Raw genomic sequence first — 21,122 nt, forward strand, 5'->3', positions numbered from 1 at the left:
GCACGTGTTCTGTGAGGAGTGCCTGTGCCTGTGGTTCGACCGGGAGAAGACGTGTCCCCTGTGCCGCTCGGTCACCGTGGACACCCTGCGCTGCTGGAAGGACGGCACCACCTCTGCTCACTTCCAGGTGTACTGACAGCAGGGCTGGGCACAGGAGCAGCTGGAAAATCCCAGGATCTCTGCTCAGTTTTGTTGTCTGTTGTTTTGTTGTCCTTCTTCCAGCTCTGAACCAACTGAACAATTGTGACTGGCCAGAAACTTGACCCTGGAAGGCAGGGGAGGTGTGGGTGGTTATGGTGAACTCCAGGGTGTTTCTGGAGCTTCCAGGGTTACAGAGGGTCTGGGATGTTTCCTATTTTCCTGTCCTTTAGTATGGACAAACACTGAGCATCCAGGGCAGGGGAGCTGTGAGTGCTGAACAAAGCTGTGCTCTGCCTGAGGAGCTTCGCGTTACCTGGCCCTGCATTCCCTGAATCCCTGACTTTGCAGGATTACACAGCTCCTCTCCCTGAGAACTCTTCCCAGGCTTCAGAACCTCGTGTCCAAAGCTGCAGTTGGAGAAATGTGATTTCCCAGCTGCAGCTTTTCCAACTGATTCCACAAATGGCACACGTTGTCACCTTCAGAGAATCACAGGGAGCTTGGGAAGGACCCGCCAGGGAAGCTGGAAATGACACTCTCCTTTCCCATGGAGAGTTTCCCAACATTCCCTGGAAATGTTTTTCCTCTGTAATTTTCATGAAGAGACTTTCTGATTTCCCAGTCTCTGGGGAGAACAGAGGGAGGTTAAAGCTGAGTTGGGTTTGTCTGGATGGAAATCCAGCACCTGACCAAGAGCATCTCACAAACTCAGTGCCCTGTGCTCCTCAGCCAGGACCTGCCTGGCAGGGAAAACCAGAGCCTTGAGCTTCAGCAGGAGATCCCTGACAGCAATTATCAGGAATTAACCCCATCCCTGTGGCCGAGGTCTCTGCCGAGGTTCTCCAGCAGCACAAGCCCTCAGAGGGAGCTGCTGATCGTTCTGGAGCTTTCCCTGTCCCCAAACCACCTCTGCTCCGTCAGGAACAGCAGCACCTTCCCAGCTCATTGCCATGGAAATGGCTCAAGGTGACAGCCCCACCTGAGCCATCACGGGAAGAGGCTCCTGAGGGAGGGAGGCTGTGTCTGTGCTGATGGAAACTCCACAGGGGAGGAATGGAAGCAAACGGGAGCTGATGGGAACAGGATTAAAGCTCTGCATTCCTTTGGAAATAACTCAGCTCAGTGTGGCTGAGGAGGAATGGTGAGAGCAGAGCCTGAGCTGGGGAGAGTCCAAACCTCGCCTGGGAGGTCCAGGGAAGCAGAGGAGGAAAAGCTTTACTTTCCAAAACAAAGTGATGTCAAATTCTTGTCTAATGGATCCTGTGGAAGTGGAGAATTAAGGCAAGGAATCTCATTGCTCTCTGCAATGGGAATAGCTTCCTTATCTTTGGGATGGGAGAGTTCAGAACAGCAGGGAGCAAGGTTTTCATTGGGCATAAAAAATGTTATGTGGGACAGCCTGGAATATTCACCAGGAAAAGGGGAAATCAGTGATTCCATGGGCAGGGAGTTTCTGGAAAGCCTCAGTGTCACTGCAGTGCCAGTGAAGCCGAGGCTTGATGTTTCTGCTTTCAAACTGTTTGAAAAGCTACTTCTCATTCTGATGTTTTTACCCTAAATGCTCCTGGAAAATGTGTTTGGAGAAGTGTAGGAAAAACTCAGTAGGAGCCCAGCTCTACAGAAAGTGTGGGATAAACTGCTTCAAAATTCAGTTTTTATTTGGTGGTAAGACAGGAAATCGAAGCGAAGGTGTGGGTTTGCATTCTTAAAGTTTTGGGGTCTTTCTGGGGAGGATGGTCCTCCCTTCTCGTGGAATATGACTCTTGGACCAGAAAACATCCGGGGGAAACTTCAGTTCCAATGAGAGCTGCTGGGAACCTGTTGATTTCCATGGGAAAACAGGGAAGGCTGTGGAAGGAAATTCCTCCGAGAGAGAAAATAAAATCCGGAGCCTTTTTTTGCCATTGAACAGTTATTTTTCTTTTTTTTTTTTTTTAATAAATTCCTTATAAATATGTACAAAGAGTCTCAGCATATGAAATTCCTTTTACAAAAGAGAGAAGCCCCATCCAGCCAGGACCAGGAGCCTCCTGGAGCTCCAGGAACTCGGAGCACAGGCCCTGCCCTTGCTTTGGTGAGGGGGAAACCTGCACAGTGACCCTGCTGGAGTTCCATCCCAATGGTAACCAGCAAAACGCCAGGAATTGGGCATTCCCTGCCTGTCATTCCCTTGGCAATGCCCCTGGGACACACCGGGGAATTCGCAGCGGCCTCAGGACTCACGAGGACGGGAGGGTTTTGTGATAAACTCTGGTGAATGGCAGGAAAAGGGATGCTGTAAAAACCCAGGGAATTAAATCCCACTGCAGCTGGGTTTGCTCTGCTTGGTGCCACCTCTGACTACTGATGGAGTAACTAATAAAGGTGTGACTAATTAATAATGGTGGAACTTATAACGGTCATTTAATCCTCAGATGTTTTCAGTGAATGTTTATCAAGATCCAAAGTCACTTTCTGTAAATATTAAAAACTTTGGGAAATTCAAGCACTTCAGTAATTCCCCCAGAATGGACACTGAAGTCACATCAAAATTCACTCCTGTACTCAAATAAATACTGTAATGGAAAAATTACAGTTTTGTCTGGATTTTGTGGTGTAGAAACCCAAGGCAGGAGCAGCAGGTGAGGATCCCTGCCCTCTCCTCAGACTGGCTGGTCCTAGGGAAGCCCAATTCCCATGGTGTTTACAATTCCCTGGATCTGGAATTGGCATGGCCTGAGTCTCCTCACCTGTTGTGATGAGATGGAAAGTTCAGCTCACACTCAGCAAAGTTACACAAGAATGAGGCTGAGTTTGAAGCCTGGATTAAAAATCAAATTTTCTGGGGGCAAACTGGCTCCAAGTAAAGTTGTGCACCTGCTGGGGAGCTGGGATACAGCCAGGAGGGTTGGACATGGACAGTGTGTGTCCAGGATCCGGTGTGGAGCCTCAGGTAGCCTGTTCTATACACACCAGGCTCCTGCTGAGATCAGGGACAGATGTTGTGTAGGAAAACTGAATATTATGCGCTATTCTGTCCTCACTGGGGCCATTTTTCACAGGGCAGCTCAGTTTTCCAGCTGGGAATGCCTCATTCCAGGCTGTGGACAGACACTGCACCAGTTTAACCAGTTCGGTTTGTCATGGATTTCAACAGCAGGAACCGCTTCTGCTCATGCTGAGGGTTTAAGAGACCTTTCTAACTTTTACTGTGATACAGAAACAAAACAAACTCACCAATCAGATGAAATTGATTCAAGAAGTGTTTGGGATTTAAGGGAATTGCTTTAGCAACGGGCTTGGCTCAAAGAGGAATTGCTGCCTCCCTCTGCTCTGAAGCAGGAGTGGGATGGGGTTCTCCCCCTCCCCACTGACAGCTCCCTGCTTTGGGTGATTTGCTGGTTTGCCTGGGCTCACCAAGCTGTGTGACACGAGGCCTGTTCCCATTCCACGCTTTTTTACCTGCAGGAGAAGAGGAAGGAATGTGGAACTCATGGGCCAAGCCCTGCCCTGGTGTAACCCAGCAGTGGCAGGTGCAGCAGCCCACACCAGGCTGCTCTTTTACCTTGGAATACGGAATTCCAGGTTGTGCTGGGAGCTGTCTTGGCAGAGAAGCGCTTTAAAAATTCATGCAGAGCTCCCTCCCAGCCGTGCTCTGCGCAGACCATGAGCTCATAACTGCGCTCTGCTCGCTGCTGAAACCCGAGAGGGCTCTGTTCCTCCCTCTGGAGAGCCCTCCCTGGCCTTCCCAGCTGACCCAACCCAGGGATTGCTCCGCTGCTGTGAGAAAACAAAAGGGCCAGAGGGGAACTGTGCCGGTTTCCTGCCCACAGGAGGGGACAGGGAATTTCCAGGGAGTTCACAGCACCCTTCCCTTTCCATGCAAACACCAACCAGGGGCAAAGCAGATCTTGTAGAAAGGATAAAAACACTCCTTGTCAAAAAATGGAGGCGTTCAAGGATAGCAATTACACCACAAAATGTAAGGCTTTGACAAATCTGCACCCTCAAATAAGGAATTCCAGTTCTGTACAGGGAATTCTGGCTACAAAACTCCAAAACTTCACCCTGGGCTCATGCGAAACATCCAGTTTGGAACTACAAAAGTGAAGGAAACCAGGAACAATGCAGGATTTGGGGTACCAGACCTGTTCCCACTTGGGAAGCACCATGGATGTGGTTGTTCCATGCTGGGCAGGACAAGTCTTTCAACATTTTTTGCTGACTGTTTGGAGCCCCCGGGGACAGCAATCCCCTGGGAGCTCTGAGGTTTGGGAATTTTTACAGATAAGCTTGTCCACTGAGGGCTGGGACTGAGGGAGATCAGCCAATCCCTGCACTGGGGCTGATCACAGATTTGGGGGCTCTCCTGAGGTGGGGAGGACGGAATTTCCTTTCCTTTTCCTTGGCTGTGCTGTTCCAAGGGAATTGAAACACTGGGAGCAGCCTGAAGGCTGCAGCCCCCAACAGCCAGGGCAGCAGGAGAGCCAAGGGCAGTGCCAGCTGTGTGCACAGGAAAATGGAATAATGCCTGTTCCAGGTGAGCAGTTTATTACATTCAGAGCTGGTAGGGGTGAGGAACCTGTGGGAGAGCTCTGAGGGATGTGACCCAGCTGCAGGGGTGTCCCCTACAGCCAAGTGTCACATCCATGGTTCCTGTTCAAGTGCGACTTGTGCGATTCCATCTGCACAATCTCACTCCCACATTCCAGGGATTTCCAGAAACTGGTATTTTTAAGGCTCTGCCCAGCACTGGCAGCACTGCTGGAATCAGCTGAGGCTCCTCCTTTTGTTAGAAGAATTTGTCCTTGTTTCTGTAGGAGACTGAGCCAGGAAGGGGTTCAGGATGCTGAGGATCACTGAGCATCAGGCCAAAAATGGCAGGAAAATGTTTCACTGGTCCCTGTGGCTCTGGGACCATCCAAAGGGAATGGACAGACAAACTACACGGAGCTACACCACCCCTCCCAACACTGCACATCACCTAAGGCAGGGCAAGGTTCTTCTCTAAGAACAATCTGCTCTTCCAGCAGAGCCCTTGCTGCTGTTTGGGAATGGACTTGGATCAGTAACAGCCAGGAAAATGCGTGCAGGGGCTCAAAACCCTGTGGTGAATATTTGATAAAGGGAGAATTTAGCTTCCAGATTGCTTAGAAACATTTCTCCTGCAGCAGTGGAAAATGCAGGGTCTGACTGGACACAGCGGCCACTCAGCTTCTTCCTGGGCTGGACAAGGGATGAGAAGTATTTTTAAAAGACAAGGAGCCAAATTTCCTTTAGAAATTGGGTTCTAACATTCCTTTATGCCTTTGAAAATGCCCTCCCTGCCATGGCAGGGTCAGTTTTCTGGTGCAAATATCTGAAGGTAGGAAAAATGTTTCTAAAAAACTGTGCACAGGTTGCTGTATGTGGAAGGTACCCAAAATCTGACAGGTAGTTTTGGCTGCAAGGAAAAAAGTGCTCAGTACTAGACTGAAAAAAGCCCTTTGACTTCTAAGGCCAAGTTCTCCTGTTATCCCCTGCTCTAGTGATCAGTCTGGAAAGAGTTCTCTTCCCTGGTTCATGGGATTTGGGACTGAATAAATCACCATGCAGGAGAATTCCCAGCTCTGGAGCTGTAGGAAGTGCTGCTCTAGCAGACTTCCATGTGCACACTGCGGTGGAAAGGGCCCTGTGTCCTTTCCACCTCAGTGCCTGCTGCTTCCCAAGCTCCACACTGTCAAAAGAAAAAGAACTGCTCCAAAGAAAAGGAGTTTTATAAAGTTCTGGGGTAGATTATTTGTTTTGTCTTAGTTTCTGCAGAGATTAAAAGAAAGAAAAAAAATAGCACCTTCTCAACAAGTCTTATTTTTTGCTATCTTGTGTATAAATATCAATAACCAAAATAGATCTTTCCTTGTCCCACGTTTCAGAACATCCTCTTGGGGAAACTGTAGCACCACAGAGAGGCAGTTTAGCCCCAGACAAATATTAAATGTAGCACCAGAGAAACTAAAGTCATAGGAAAGCTGCTCTCCCCTGGTGCCAGAGCATGAATATTTACACACACAAACTGCTGTCCGAGCCGCTCCGCACCCGCTCCCCGCCACGCCTGGGCCGTGCCCGCGCTGCAGCACGATTGGAATTCTCAGGATTACTAATGTGGGTGTAGAGATTCCTCCTCATCCTGCTGCATAAATGGGGCAGTGGGTGGTGTCCAGCAGGGCCAGCAGCAGTGCCAAGGCTCGGCCTGCAGGAGCAGGGCTGCTCACAGCAGCGATCTACAGGGAATGTCGCTTACGCTCTCGACAAGGCATGCACGCGTCCACGTCTGCATACACAGGGGTTACATTCTTCTATATATAAGCAGGTTTTGTGTCTCTGGTTTGCTGCTGGGCCCTTGAACAGCTCCTTCCGGGCAAATCCTCCTTCTCACGTCGCCCAAAGCACTTCCAGCATCTCCCACTTCTTTCTTTCTCTCCACTCCTCACAGCTGCTGCTCAGGCTCTGGATTCCCTGGAGGAAAAGGGGAAACAATTTTCTCCAAGGGCACAGGGTTTGCTCCAGCCTAAGAAAGCAAAAGAACGGGGTTGGGTGTTAATTATGTTGATGCATTTGGTGCAATAAAAGCTTCTTTTAAATTTATGCTTGAGCCCTCCTACTGAATTTACGGACAAGAGGTGGTGTGGAATTTATGGGGAGGATGGTTTGTGGCTCAGACAGGAGACAATGCCTTTGGCCCTGGGTACTGCAGATTCCTGGGAGCTCTCCTGCTTGCAAGGCTCCTTTTGGGTGCTGCATCTTCATTTACATCGCGTTAACATAACATGCAACAAGAATGTGAACTTTTAGGGAAGCCATTAAATTTGTTCCAGGTAGGCAGTGGGGTGCAGGGAGTATCACGGGAGACTGGAAGAACTCACTCATTCCTGGCTCTGCCACTGATTAGATTTGTGGCCTCGGGCAAACCACTGCTTTCACTTCTGCTGGAAAATGAGGGCACTAATAACTTCTTTGCCTCACAGGTGGGCTGCGAGCCTTAATTAATAAAGCACTCAGAGAAAGGCACCCATCTAAGTGCAAATTAGCAGGAGAGGTGCCCAAGGGGCATCTGCGATGAAATTCCCATTTTCCAGCGTTTATCTCCCAGTTTGTTGATAGCAGCCCTTGCTGGGGCAGATGCCACGTATATCTCGTTGGCAGGCTGTGACAAGGAGAGATCCTAGAGAAAGCCACACGGAGAAATCTCCGCTGGGATGAGGTGATTTCACCGGCTGGGAGCAGGGGGGGAGCCGCTGACGGTGCAAGTGCAGCAGCTATGAAGTCACAGTGTAATTAGGGCTGGCCAACAGCTTCGGGGCAGATCCTGAGCTGCCTTACTCCAGAATCCCCTCCCTTCCTGCTGTCCTGCTCTGCTCATGCCAGCGGGGAGGTAGCAGGAGACAGCCTTGGGAAGGGCTGAACATCCAGGGAAAGAGGTGAATTCCGGACTCTGAGCAGAATCACAGAGTACCCCGAGTGGGAAGGGACCCACAGGGATCATCAGCCCAACTCCTGACTCCGGCACACCCCAGCAATCCCACCCTGTGCCTGAGAGCTGTGCCCACACGCAGCCTTGGGGCTGTGACCTCTCCCTGCTCCAGCCACCCGGAATGCCTCTGGTTCCTCGGCAGAAGGCTGAACCGTGTCTGCTTTATCCCAGTTCCTGCCAGCTGTGCACAGGATGTGGCAATTCCTGCCTCTCCCTCCCTCATTCCCAGCCTTGCTTTCTAGTTTCAAGAAATCTGAAGTAACAGTGGGGATAGCTGGAAGGAGGAAGGCTGGGATGAACCCTCCAGAGGTGAAGCACATTTCCAATCTGGCCGTGGTCAAGGCTGTCAGCCAGCCCCATCCATCCCAGGGCAGCTGCACCTCCATGCTCCACCTCCCACACCTCACCTGCCCTCTGGAAGTACTGGAGTATCCCAAAGTGGTTCAGCAGAGCTGCTTGGCTTTTTTTGGCAGAAGGTAAACAGGGGAGGTGTTTGCTGTGTGGGAAGGAACAAACACAGCTACACAAAACCAGCAGCAGGGCACGGGGAGTCAGGGATAGCCCAGGGCTCGGAACATGACCCTGCTCAGCCTGCACACACAGCCCTTCCTGCAGCCCTGTGTGCCCAGGGACAGGCACACAGCAGCACGGCATTCCCCAGACCTGGAAACACCACCAGGAGGGGATCTGGGCAGCCCTGTGTGCCCAGGGAGAGGCACACAGCAGCACGGCATTCTCCAGACCTGGAAACACCACCAGGAGGGGATCTGGGCACCTGCACTCCCCACACAAGAATTCCCCAGAGCAGGGCACAGCCGGGGCTGTGAGTGTGGCACTGTACAAGGCAGGAGGATGTGGCTGCCTCCACTCCAGGAGGTGAGATATTTACTCAAGTTACACTGGAATAAAGAGTTCAGGAGTTGATTAAAGGATTTCCTCCACAGCAAAACCATTTAATCCTTATTTATTATTTCTCCTGTAGCAGCACTTGCAACTGCCAAGCTCTGAACTCTTGTCCTGCTGTGCCACCCATGGCTGGCAACAGATCATCCGTGGTGTCACTGTATGTTACAAACTGTCTCTTTGCGTCACTTAATGTATAGAAAATCTATAAAAACCTGTAAAAGTTGATAAATCCTCGAACATCTTGAACTCTAAGCGATAAATCTGCTCCAGGGCAGGCAAAGAGCTCAGCACAATGTTTATGCATCTCACAAGCCCCATTCTAAGGGCTTAAATGGCTCTTAAGTTTTGCATCAGCCTCGTGCTGGCCTTCTGCAGGAAGGTGAATTTCATGGAAAGAATAAAAGAGAACCCCAGAATCCTGGCCCTGAGCCCATCTCTCAATAAACCAATTTTGAATATCCTAGGCTGTGTTAAAGCCATTTCTGGGTGCATATTGGCTGCATTGCCAGTATCTGACTCATTAATGGAATATACTTTGAGCCAATTCTGATCTCATTTACAGCACCGTAAATCCAGGGCAACCCAATTGACTCCAGTGGAGTTACTCCAAATTTCCCACAATAGGCACTCAGCAGACAGAGTGAAATTTGGTACTTTGGGTCTGAAAAAGGCTGTGGAAAGCCAAACTACATCCCATTTGTACTGGGGTGGATAGTAAGTGGGAAAGAGAGCCAGCATATCCCTTCTGCAGAGCTGCTGAAAAATTGATTATTTTATGTGCCATTCTTAAAAGGCTGAAACTTTGGGGGAAACTGTCCACAACCATCAACATTTTCATTTCCTTATAAAATAAAAAGAATTATGTTTGAGTGTCTATATGAAAACTGCAGTGTCTGTTGGAAACACGGATGGGAGCAGTAAGAAAAAATTCACTTCTTTTGAAATTTTTTCATGGGATCTTACATTCCCTTTGGTGATGTATCCCTCTGTGCCTGGGCATTTAGGGAGAGACAGATTTTGCTCAGAAAGTTGCTCTCAACCATTACACAAGTGCAGCAATAAGGTTCTGAGACAATAAATGGCTTTGGTTGCAAAACCACCTCAGCCAACCTCGCCACATCCTGGTGCTTTGACACACACAGGCTCCACTTCCCGCTAATCTGGAATTCTCCAGCCTTATCCCACAGCTTTACCAAAAATCCAAGCTGCTTTTCTCATGGATGCTGAGAGGGATGGGCATGAAACGACTCAGGTAGGGGGTCCTGTGTCTCTTAGCACTTCTCTGACTGATCTTTATTCAGGGAGGGGAGGAGAAGCCGCCTTTGGGCAGCACCTGCACGAAGCCAGAGCAGAGTTTGAGCTCCAGGCTCCGGCAGCAGCCGGAAAAAGGAGTTCTGCTCACGGCTACTGTGTCAGCGTGGAACCGCTCCTTTTAAATGGATTACACGGGCCACTCGCTTGGCACACGTCCCACCGCTAATAAACAAAATAACAGTTATTGATATATTGAAAGGGAAAAATATATCCAAGGGCTTGGATCGCTGAGGGCACGCTGGAGGCAGGGACTAAACGAGGCACAATCGCTTCGGTCCTCGCTCAGCAGCAGCTTAATGAGGGAACAAGGGCTGGGCAAGAGCCCTGACAAATTCCCAAGCAGCCCCATCCGTGTGCACTCACACTTCATTAGCATCTCCGCGGGAGATGGAAGGGCAACTTGGAAGACCAAAAAACAATTAGGAGGGGTTCAAGAGCACTAGGGACGAACTGGGAAGAATGGCGTGTCCGGGAGATCTTTGCATAGGAAGATCAGGGAACGCAGACAGTAAAAAAATACATTTGGGTTCCAATCCTGCCACAAAGACTGTCCTGCTTGGCCTCGGTCCACCTGTGGAATGAGCCATTTCTGGGCTGCTGTTTGTTTGTGCAAACTCTGATGTTTATCGGGAGACTTAATGCTGAAGGTTTCCTTTATTCAGTTTTAGCTGTGAGGCTGGGGTGAGGGTGGTGGGGACCTTTGGTTTTTTTGAGCAGGATGCTTGCCACTGGGAAGGACTGGCTTTTTCGTGATCCAGAAGGATAAACAACAGAGCCTGCCTCTTTGTGTGTGAGGGACACACACGGGGTGCACGAGAGGCTGGATGTTTGTCCTGGTGCAGAACCAGCTCTCTGCATCTGCACTGCCTCTGGTCCTTCGTTTGCTCTGCTCTCCTGCACAGCTCAGTGGGACACCTCCAGAAATCTTATCAACCCAGTTTTAATACAGATAATTAACTGCACTGAGACTTTGGACAGAGTGGCTCTGCATGAACCTCGCAGCAAACAGTGGGGGGAATTCCTGGCAACACAGTGGGCACAGAACCAGGCTGGTGGAGCTGGCAGGGACAAGTAGGGTTTGATTTTAATACACTGCCACTCCTGAACTAACAGAGCGAAATACAAGTGACATTGTATGCCAAACTGGCACCTGACAACTATACTTCATGCCCTGGTTGGATGTTTCAAGGTGATGTCAGATTACATATCACAAAACTGCCAGTTGCAAAGCATCCGTCCCCAAATCCCAAGCACGGTCCGCAGATGCAAGCCGGTCACACGCAGCGGCCCTAATCCTGCTCTCCCTGGCATCACCCAGGGCTGTGAGAACAGGAGGGGCTCCCTGGAGCACGGGATTATTCCCTGAGCTGCGCTGTTGTGTGAAGCCACACGGAGCTGAGGGAACGAGCACCAACCTCCTGCCTCAGAAGCCGTACGTATGCTCACAGCAGCCTCTTGAAAAAGCAGGAGGGGAACTCGAGGAACAGCCCAAGCTGAAACTGGCCTTTTCCTCTTTTCTCTGTTCCTTCTGCAACCACCAGATCACGAGACAAAGGCTGACTCTGCAGGGCACTCGTTAACTGTACAAGTTACTCTCCTCTTACCAGCCTTTCCATGAAATCCCAATTTCCAAGATCACAAGTGGTTAGAGGCTGGACTTCCCAGCTTGTTGCAGGACAATGTTATTGTCACTGCAGAGTTCTCTGAGGATGGCAGAAAAATACCTGTTTTGTTCAGAAATACTCTGCTGAGATAATCAAACAGTGTCTTACCTCATCTTCATGGCTAACAGAGCTCACTGCACTGTCACTGGGGCTCTGAGACTCTGCAGACTGTCAGAAACCTCCACTGGCGGAAGCAAATTACTGCTCAGGATGAAAAGATTATTAATGGCCAGAATAACCGAGGAACTGAGGTGTAGATGACACAGTTAATTATTCTGGGCTTGAATTGTATTTTCATCTGCAGTTTGGTCACTTGTGCATTAGAAGCGTGGCAGGAGTGGGACAGGCTGCACACAGGGACAGCCAGGAGAGTGTCACCAGCCTGTTCATCGCCACATCTCGCACCTCTATCCCTGAAACCGCTTCCCATCACACACCAGGAGCTCCTTTGCAGCCTCACATGTGTATTTGTGTCCAGGAGCATCTGGGGGCAGGACCGTGCTGCCCAAGGAATTCGCCTCGGAGGCGCCCAGGATAACCTTGGCTTTTCCACAGTCTCTCATCAAAGCCATTTGTAAGCAACTGGTGAGCAGAAACGAAGTGAGGACTCCAGCATCAACAGCAGAAGAGATTGGGGAAAAGAATAGTGTCTGCCCAATAAACCTTCACTAAAATTAATACTCTGAACAGCTTTGGCCTCGTGGGACTGCCAGGAAGTCTGGGCTGAGTGTGTGCATGGATCACCAGGGCCAGCTAACAGGCTCCCTCTGCCAGCCCCACTCACCTGCCACCTTCTCTGCTTGGGACAGAGTCCCAGACTGGGCAGGGAGGAATTTCCCTGGCTTGTTAGAAAGAAAAGGACATTTGAGACACTAGATAAGGGAGATCAATGCAGCTCCCCCTTGGATTTCAGCTCGTGTTTGTGCTCAGAGAGGCCAGCAAGGCAGACGGGTCGTTTTGCTTCCAAACACTGGAACCAAACTTGCCACAAACTGACGGGGAGGGAGAGATGTGTTTGCTCTGCTCCTGACCACAGTCCCACACCACTGACACCACCTCTGAGGGCTTTGCTGGGCACAGCCCTGCAGGCACCAGCCAGTGCCTGTTTTCATAGAAATTGAGGTTTTGATTCATCAAAACCCCACAGTTCTGCTGTGTTTTTGTTTCAAAGAAAGCTTTACAAAGGTGACCAGCGGAACCTCCCGCCAGACTCAGCAGTTGTGGCTCAGATGGATGACAACAATGCCCTCCCCCCGTGTGCACATGCAGTGCAAACACACAGACCTGCTGGAAAACCTCATTTTTAAACTCTCTGATAACCTGACTTCCTCCCCACACTACCCCTATCCAAGCTGGTGGGATATCAGTGCACGCTGAAAGTTAGACATGCGCTGAAATTGTTCCCTGAACACAGACAGACGCTGGGAGGTGTTTATGATGCAATTTAGAGCACCCAAAAGAGAAGCCCATGCTCCTTAGGTCTGTGGTGACAAATCCACAACCCAAAGAACACTACAGAGCACCCAAAATCCCTGAGGTGACCTCACTTATACTCAGTATCCCTGAATGCTCCCAGGGCTGAGGGTGCAGAACTGTCCCCACAAGGCCTGGAGCTGTCACCAGATGACAGGAAGGTTACAGAACCAGGAACGTCCTGATTCCCTGCTGCTAATTTGTTCAGTGGCTCTGGAGCACAGAACCAGCAGTAACTGGACTTGGGTGCTTTTCCTGGCCAGTCCCCTCGGGGATAACCCCTGGCACTGGGCAAGGTATTGTCCAAAACACAGAGCCAACGTCCCAGGCTGCCCCACTAGACTTTCCCATCTTAGCGATGGGTGCCCGTGGGTCTAAAGCCCACCAGGGAACGACACGACACAGGCAAAGTTCCTCCACTCAAAAGAAGGCTGGAGGTTTGGCAGGCACGGGTATGCGGGGATCCTCCAGCTCCCGGGACCGACAGCCGGGGCAACACGGGACCAGCTCGGCTCCCCCTGAGCTGCCCTGTGCCGCTGCCGGGCACGGAGCTCAAACTGCCCCACGAGAGCACGGGTGGCGCGGGCGGAGTGGAGCCACGGGGGTGGGAGCCGTGAAAAGTTTGGGGAAGGGGAAAGGGGGCGTTTGAGAAGTCCTGGGAAAGGGGGAGAGGAGAGAGAGAAAGTGGGGATGGAAGAGACGGGGGAAGAGGTGAAAGCGACAGGTCGGTGCGACCCGGCACCGGCGGTCCGGGGAGAAGAAGAGACAGGGGAAAGGATTAGAAAAGGAAGAAGGATAGGGAAAGGAGAGGGATGCCCGTACGGGCAGCCCGTGGCTCGGTGCGCTGCCGCGATCAGCCCCCGCAGCCCGGCGGGGCGCGGGTACCGCGGGCAGCGCGCTCCGCCGGGCCGGACCGAGCCGAGCCCCCGCTCCCGCCGCCCGCCCCGCGCCCCGCCGCCCGCCCCGTCCCGCGCCCACCTGTTGCGCGTCCCGCCTGCTCCCCGCTCCGTCCAGCGCCCCTCTCCCTAGCGGCTCCTCCTGCGGATCAGCCAGGCCAGCGCGGCCGCGGGCGTGAGCGCACAGAGCAGCCCCGCCACGGCGGCCAGGCGGCGGGCGGCCGAGGGGCCGCGGCCCCGCGCCTTGCGCCGCTGCTCCAGCTCATCGCCCCGGCGGCGCAGGCGGGCGGCGACCCGGCGGGCGGGGGGCTCCGGCCGCGGGGCGCGGCCGGGGCCGCAGGGGCTGCAGGGCGCGGGGGGGCCGCGCAGCGCGCACGGGCACATGGCTGCGTCCGCTCGCCGCCGAGCCCGCCGAGTGTGCGGCGGGCGGGACGCGGGCGGGACACCGGGGGGACGGGGGGGTACATCATCCCCCGCGGGGCGGTGCTCGGCCGCGGGGGGAGAGGGGGGAGCGAGGAGACGGCGGGGGGGGGGGGGACAGGGGGGCCGGCGGTTGGGTGTGGGACGGTCTGGTGTCCTGCGGTGGTGTGGGAGCTCGGTGGAACGGCAGAGGGATGGGGGACAGCGTGGGGATGGAGGGGACAGCACAGGGATGCGGGTGATAGTGCGGGGATAGGAGGACATTGGGGGGGGGGGCTGGGGGAACTGTGCTTGTGGGGTGGGACATTCTGGTATCCAAGGATGGGTGGGAGTTCAGTGGGGCAGCATGGGGATGGATGGAGGGATGGATGGATGGATGGATGGAGGGATGGATGGATGGATGGATGGATGGATAGTGTTGGGATGGAGGGGTCAGCACGGGATGCAGGGACATTGGAATGACAGTGTGGGACAGGGAGTGGAGGGAACAGTGCTTGTGTGGGGGAAGATTCTGGTATCAAGGGTGGGAGTTTGATGGGACAGTGCAGGAACGGGGGGATAGTGTGGGAATGGAGGGGACAATGTGGGATAGAGGGGACACTGGGGAAGGTGGGACAGAAGGGTCAGTGTGGGGATGGAGGGACAGTTTGGGGATAGAGAGGACAGTGGAATAGAGGGGACAGTGTGGGGATAGAGGGGAAGTGTGGGGAAGGTGGGACAGTGTGGGACAGAGGGGATAGCATGGGGATGGAGGGGACAGCGTGGGAACTGTGGGGATAGTGGGGACAGTGTGGGGACAATGTGGGGACAGAGGGGACTGTGGGACAGAGGGGACAGCGTGGGGATAGAGGGACAGTGCGAGGCTGCAGATGACTGTGGGCTGGAGGAGGGGACAGCGAGGAGATGCAGGGGGGCAGTGAGGGGATTACACAGAGCCGGAGCCGATTTCATCACCCACAGCATTACGGATTCGGATCACATTTCGGGTGGCCGAGGCAGCAGCGCACAGCCCCCGGCACTGACCCGGGGCCCGCGGGACCTCCGCAGCTGCCAGGGCACAGGAGCAGGGCTGGCAGCCCCGGGCAGGGCTCCCTGCACACACCAGCCCTGGGAGGGACACGGGGGGATCTCTGTGGGGCAGGATCACCCCAAACTGGCCCGTTTCCCACCCTGCTTTGCAAAGAAGCTGCTGCAAACCTCCTGGCAAATCATCCCAGCCCATCCATCCTCCCTGGAACAGCCCCACATCCTGCTGGTCTGCAATCCCACCACTGGCAGGGCTCACCAGCACGTGCACCCCTGGGAGACCCCTCCTCTAAGTCCCTCCAAGTGATTGTTTTGTAGGGAAAACTAGTCACAAAAATCACAGATTGGTTTGGGCTGGAAAGGACCTTAAATGTCATCCCATTCCACCCCTGCCATGGGCAGGGACACCTCCCACTGTCCCAGGCTGCTCCAAGCCCCCTCCATCCAGGCTTGGAACATTTCCAGGGATCCAGGGGCAGCCCCAGCTGCTCTGGGCACCCTGTGCCAGGGCCTGCCCACCCTGCCAGGGAACAATTCCTGCCCAATATCCCATCCAGCCCTGCCCTCTGGCAGTGGGAGCCATTCCCTGTGTCCTGTCCCTCCATCCCTTGTCCCCAGTCCCTCTCCAGTTCTCCTGGAGCCCCTTTAGGCCCTGGAAGGGGCTCTGAGGTGTCCCTGGAGCCTTCTCCTCTCCAGGTGAGCACCCCCAGCTCTCCCAGCCTGGCTCCAGAGCAGAGGGGCTCCAGCCCCTGGAGCATCTCCTCCTCTGCTCTCACTCCAGCTGCTCCAGGTCCTTCTCATGTTGGGCACCTCACAGCCAGGGGCAGCTCTGCAGGTGGGGTCTCACCTGAGCAGGGCAGAGGGACAGAATCCCCCCTCCCTTCCTGCTGCCCCTGCTGGGGGCTCAGCCCAGGGCAGGGAGGTTTTGGGGTCCAGCACACATGGCCAGGGCATGGCCAGCCTGTACCCACCTGTCTTTGGTAAGATTTCTACATACAGGAGATCCTTCCCTAAACAGGGTAGCTTGGGCTTTTCCTGGACACCATGTTCATTAAGTTGGGCTTTATAAACAGCACAGCAATGAGGTGCAGAGGACAGAAACCAGCAAGTGGCCAGTGAGGAAGGTAGGGGTGGACACCAGGGTGGGGGTAACTGCACAAGCTGCTGCTGAGAGCAAGGGCTGTGTTTTATAGTCTGTTCTAGAAGGAGCAGCTGTTTGGCTTACACCAACATGTCACTTACCTGTTTGAGTTCCTTGAGGGCTCCACAGGAATTGTACTGAAGACTTGAGTACTCGTGGCCTCTCTGCTCCCCTGGACTGGCTGAAGCAGCAGAAGCTTTGCAGCCGTGGTTCAGCATCACTCAAACGCAGCCTTTGAGCTTCGAGGTGTGTCGATACTGGAGAGGAACTGGGACGAGTTCGTGTCCTCCCCAAAACACCATGAAAATGGCAGCTCTAGGGCTGTGGTGGCTGCAGGAGGCGGGGGTGATTCAAGCAGCAAAACACCTTCCCAGCAGGTGCGGTGAGCACAGCAGTGATGGGGCCGCCCCTGCCCACCCGCCCGGCTTCAGACGTGGCCAAGAGAAAGGCAAAAATGCCCTAAGAGAGGTACATCGGTCACTCAGAGCGGCCACTTCCTTGCACAACAACCCTCTCGTGGGAGCGGCTTCTCCCCGCGGGACCGGCCGTGGCTGTGAGGGGCTGAGGGCTCCCGGCAGGGCCGGCCACGGCTGAGGGCTCCCAGCGGGGCTCTGGGTGCCCAGCGGGACCCTGCCCTGTCCCCGGCCACGGCTGAGGGCTCCCAGCGGGGCTCTGGGTGCCCAGCGGGACCCTGCCCTGTCCCCGGCCACGGCTGAGGGCTCCCAGCGGGGCTCTGGGTGCCCAGCGGGACCCTGCCCTGTCCCCGGCCACGGCTGAGGGCTCCCAGCGGGGCTCTGGGTGCCCAGCGGGGCCCTGCCCTGTCCCCGGCCACGGCTGAGGGCTCCCAGCGCGGCCCAGAGCCCAGACCGACCCTGTTGTCGCGGCCTCCCTCGGCCGCCCGCGGTTCTCCAGAGCCAAGCTGGGCTCTCAGGCCGCTATCGCCGCCCTCGTGTAAGGACCACAAAATGACAGCCCCGGCCCCGGCCCCAACACCGGCTTCATTCCCGGCCGCCGGCCCCGGCCCCATCACCGGCTTCTTTCCCGGGCACCGGCGCCGGTCCCGGCGGCGGCGGCGGCGGAACCTTGGGGCGGCGGAACGCGCGGGCGCGGGGCGCGGTTTCCGGGCCGCGCCGGGCCGGCCCCGCCCCCATGGCCGCGGTGCCGGCGGAGCGGGAGCGGCCCCGCCGGCGGGAGGAGCGGGCCGGGGGCGCGAAGCGGCGGCGGCGGGAGGAGCCCCCTCAGGAGCCACCGGAGGAGTCCCGGGAGAGGCCGGGAGAGACCCCGCGGGAGCCCCCGGCCGAGCCCCGGTACCTGGCGCTGGCCCGCGGGCTGGTGGCCGGTGGCGCCCCGGGCCGCCGCAGCCCGGAGCCCGCACGGCCCGCCGGGGAGCCCGCGGGGGATGGAGCCGGAGATGGGGACGATCTCCTGGGGCAGCTGATCCGAGACCTGGTAGGGGTCGGTGCTGGGGATGTGCCGGGGCCGGGCCGGGCCCCAGGAGGGGAGGGCGGGCGCGGGGTCGCGGTGGGGCCGGGTGCCGGAGCACGGAGAGGGGCTGAGCAATCACCGGGAGGCGGAGAGCAGAGCAGGCGTAAAACTTCTGTTCCTGTGTGCTTATTTATAACCTCAGCTTCCGAATATACACCCTTTTACAAAGTTCTAACCCTTCAAAATCTGCTCGTCCTGTGTAATGGCACAGGGTGGGATTGTTGGGGTGCTCTGTGCGGAGCTAGGAGTTGGGCTCGATGATCCTCCAGGGTCCTTTCCAACTCGAAATATTCCCTGCCTCTGTGAAATAATACTTTTTTTTTTTTTCCTCTTTAAGTTTTTTGTTGTTTACTCAGGCAGCTTGATGCGGGTGCAGTAATTCAGGATATCCTGCTTTGTGACACAGCAGCGTAGTAAGAAAACAAGCTCTAATTCTTGAAATAAAGGAGTTAATTTGGAAATAGTCTTAAATACAGTTCTGAACCAGATAAAGGTTATTTTGGTAAATCCTCTAAATGCCACAGAGATGTTATTTACAGTATAGGAAAACTTGGGGGGAAACCCATTTTCTTGTTTCTCACTAACCTCACTATGACTAATTACTCTTTGCTTAAAAAAAATTAAAAGGAACAGATTAAATTTCTGTCTGCAAGGCACAAATTAATCCATTTACAGAATTAGTGCTCCATTAGCACACAGGAGCCCGAATCTGTCTCAGAGGGGCTGGTTATATTTGAGTTTTGGACTCATTCCAGTAGACTTTTAGACAGACTGGTGCTGACTTAACATCCCCTCTTCCTTGTGCTGAGGACAAGCTGTAGGAATTTTTGGGGTGTGGGATCTGCCCCTAATGTTAGGATTGCATTAGCATGGAATCAGTACAAATTTGTGCTGTGCCTTGAGAACCTCAGACAGATCCCAAATCGGGATCATCCCCTGCCTCTTGGCACTTTCCTAACCCCCATTCCTTTGTTTCTTTGTAGGTCTCTTCTGCAGCTACTCCTCATTTAAACTTGGACCCCTTTGCAGCACCAAAGTAGAAAAAAAAGGCACTTCAGGGTTTTATTTGAAGCAGGGTATAAACCCTCTTACAGCTCAGTTTATAAAAAGCCTGTGTAGCTGTTTTTTGCTCTTTTCCCCTCCTTTCCTTGAGAGCACCGTTGGTGTTGAGCGTTGTGTCAGCACTGCTGTGTCCTTGCAGGGAGACCTCTGTGTGCATCCAGCCAGCCCAGGATCTGCTGCTTGGACACGAGTCAAATCCAATTTGGAAGGAGCACATCCATGGTGGTGCCGTGCCTGAGCTCCTAAGCCTGGAGCTAACAATCCTTGCCCAGTGGCTCCTCTGATTTGTTTGCGCAGCCTGTGGCTCCAGAACGGTTCCGTGGCTGCTGGAGCTGAGCGGGATCACATCTGGCCAGCTCGGAGCCTGCCTGCATGTGGCCATGGAGAGAGGTTCCCTTTGTGTTTTCCTTTGCTGTCCCCGTTGGAGATGGATGGGATTTGCAGCACAAGAAAGCAAAACAGATCCTGCGGATGCGCAGCGGGGAGCGGAGCCAGCGGCCCCAGCGCAGGGCAGGGAAAAGGAGCTGTTTGGGCAGGGAAACTGTGGATGAGGAGGGAGGGGAGCAGCAAGATTAGCTGCAGGTCCTGCTGTAAGTAACTTTAGAACAAGTGGGAGGTTCCAGTGTGTGTAAAGTGATGTTTTGTTGCTAAAAAGACCGGATTGATTTCATTGCGTGTATTTGTGTTGTCTAAACATTCGCCTAGTGTAGAATAACTTTTGCTTTAAAAACCACACCACCACGTTATATTGTGATTTCCATGAGTAACTCTGCTTTAAATAAACACAGGATATCCCATTTATTCTTCTTTGGTACTGGAAATGGCCCAGATTTGAATGAGAAGGAGTAGTTGTAGGAGAGACCTACAAAGAAACCAAGGTACCAGGGTTAGGGAAGTGCCAAGAGACAGGAAATGATCCTGCTTTGGGATGCCCGAGCTTCTGAAGGCAAACAGTGGAGATGGGTTTTAACTGGGCAGCTGATTTTGTGCTTGAGGATTGATAGACAATGATCAGGAGCACTTGGGAGGGGACAGAAGCCAGAGAAAATATGGGGAAGCAAAACTGGTGACCTAGAAATGGTCAGAATCAGCTGATTTAGCTCTGTCTCTATTGTAGAGTATAAAAATTTTGGGTATCCATTCAGGATAAGAGAGGAGATAACTGCAGAAAGAAGATGTAATAATTATGTAATTAACCAAACAAAATACATCTAGGAAAAATCTGTGTGCTGCATTTAGCTGTTAGCTTAAATTGATGGATTTGGCTTCAAATTTTTGTTTGAGATGCTTAATCACTTAAAGGAGGAACACTTCATATTAAAAAGACATTTTTATGTTAGTAATGAAAGAAACCATCATCATCTCCATTCAGTTTTGTTTAAAATATTTGTTAGTTTTTCCATCATATGGGATTGAAACCTTGCAAGTGAAATTAATAATGGGCATATGTCTTCAAAGTGCTTATTTATTGGGTCTTTTTGGCACTTTAGCCAAACTATTTTTCTAGAGCTTGTGTCTTGCCTTTCTCTGCCCTTTGAAGGGCTGTGAAAGGGGGGAGAGGCAGAAGAACTCCTGATGTTTTCTTGTGATGGCCCTGAGGACACACTGTTCCTTCTCCATACCATGGTAGCTTCTCCTGCTGTCAAACTGTGTGTTAAACCAGCCTCACAAATGATCTTCTCCTTTTTCCTTTCCAGAATGAAATCAATGAGGTTCCTTTTTTCGATGTGCAGCTGCCTTATGAGCTGGCACTGAAGATATTCCAGTACCTAGGCAAGGCTGAGCTGGGAAGGTGTGCTCAGGTAGGTGCTGCTGGCAGTTTGCTGCTCTGATACCACTTAAAACTGGCAGAAATAGTGAAAAAACAGGCAACTCAATGTAGGGAAGTGAGTGGTAGCCCCAGGAACTCGGCTTTTTGTGCTTTCACTTACAGGAGACAGTTCCAAAGCTGAGTATTGAAAATGTAATGGTACATGAGCTGGATTTACTTGAGCAGAGTTAAATGAAATGTGCTTTGGGCAGCAGCAAAGCCTTAAAATTGAAAATAAATAGCGCAAAGATATTTTGATCAAGATATTTTGAATGTGTTTAGAAGCATTTTTGAT

General features: G+C 53.2%; 3 protein-coding genes across 5 annotated transcripts in view; 2 read left to right on the plus strand and 1 right to left on the minus strand.

Annotated features, from left to right (window-relative positions):
- The window catches only part of RNFT2 (ring finger protein, transmembrane 2), a 30,582-nt gene extending 23,931 nt beyond the window's left edge, over positions 1-6,651 (plus strand). The window contains exon 11 of the mRNA XM_005524496.3: positions 2-6,651. Within this exon, the coding sequence (XP_005524553.1) occupies positions 2-136 (135 nt within the window). The 3' untranslated portion in view covers positions 137-6,651. The remainder of the gene's footprint in view (position 1) is intronic.
- On the minus strand, positions 6,533-17,196 carry HRK (harakiri, BCL2 interacting protein). 2 transcript variants are annotated; one of them, XR_015774219.1, is made up of 2 exons: positions 16,572-17,196; positions 6,533-6,667 (listed from the first exon to the last, which is right to left on the minus strand). XR_015774219.1 is itself a non-coding variant. In XM_088065031.1 (2 exons), exon 1 carries the CDS (start codon positions 14,265-14,267, stop codon positions 14,013-14,015), a length of 255 nt encoding a protein of 84 aa, XP_087921157.1. In that variant the 3' UTR covers positions 6,578-6,667; positions 13,966-14,012. The 2 variants fall into 2 exon arrangements, 1 of the variants encoding a protein (XP_087921157.1); XM_088065031.1 differs by lacking the exon at positions 16,572-17,196 and adding an exon at positions 13,966-14,267 and having other exon boundaries at positions 6,578-6,667.
- Positions 17,197-17,619: 423 nt separating this feature from the next.
- FBXW8 (F-box and WD repeat domain containing 8) overlaps positions 17,620-21,122 on the plus strand; it is a 49,784-nt gene continuing 46,281 nt past the window's right edge. The window contains exons 1-2 of one of the 2 annotated variants that reach the window (XM_005524618.3): positions 17,620-17,919; positions 20,715-20,819. In XM_005524618.3, the coding sequence (XP_005524675.2) occupies positions 17,620-17,919; positions 20,715-20,819 (405 nt within the window). Of the gene's footprint in view, positions 17,920-19,181; positions 19,608-20,714; positions 20,820-21,122 lie in introns of those variants that run through there. The other variant, XM_088065029.1, reaches the window with a different exon arrangement.

Source organism: Pseudopodoces humilis, chromosome 20, assembly GCF_049639895.1.
Source record: "Pseudopodoces humilis isolate 2021_Gansu_Grassland_sample_001 chromosome 20, ASM4963989v1, whole genome shotgun sequence".
NCBI lineage: Eukaryota > Metazoa > Chordata > Aves > Passeriformes > Paridae > Pseudopodoces > Pseudopodoces humilis.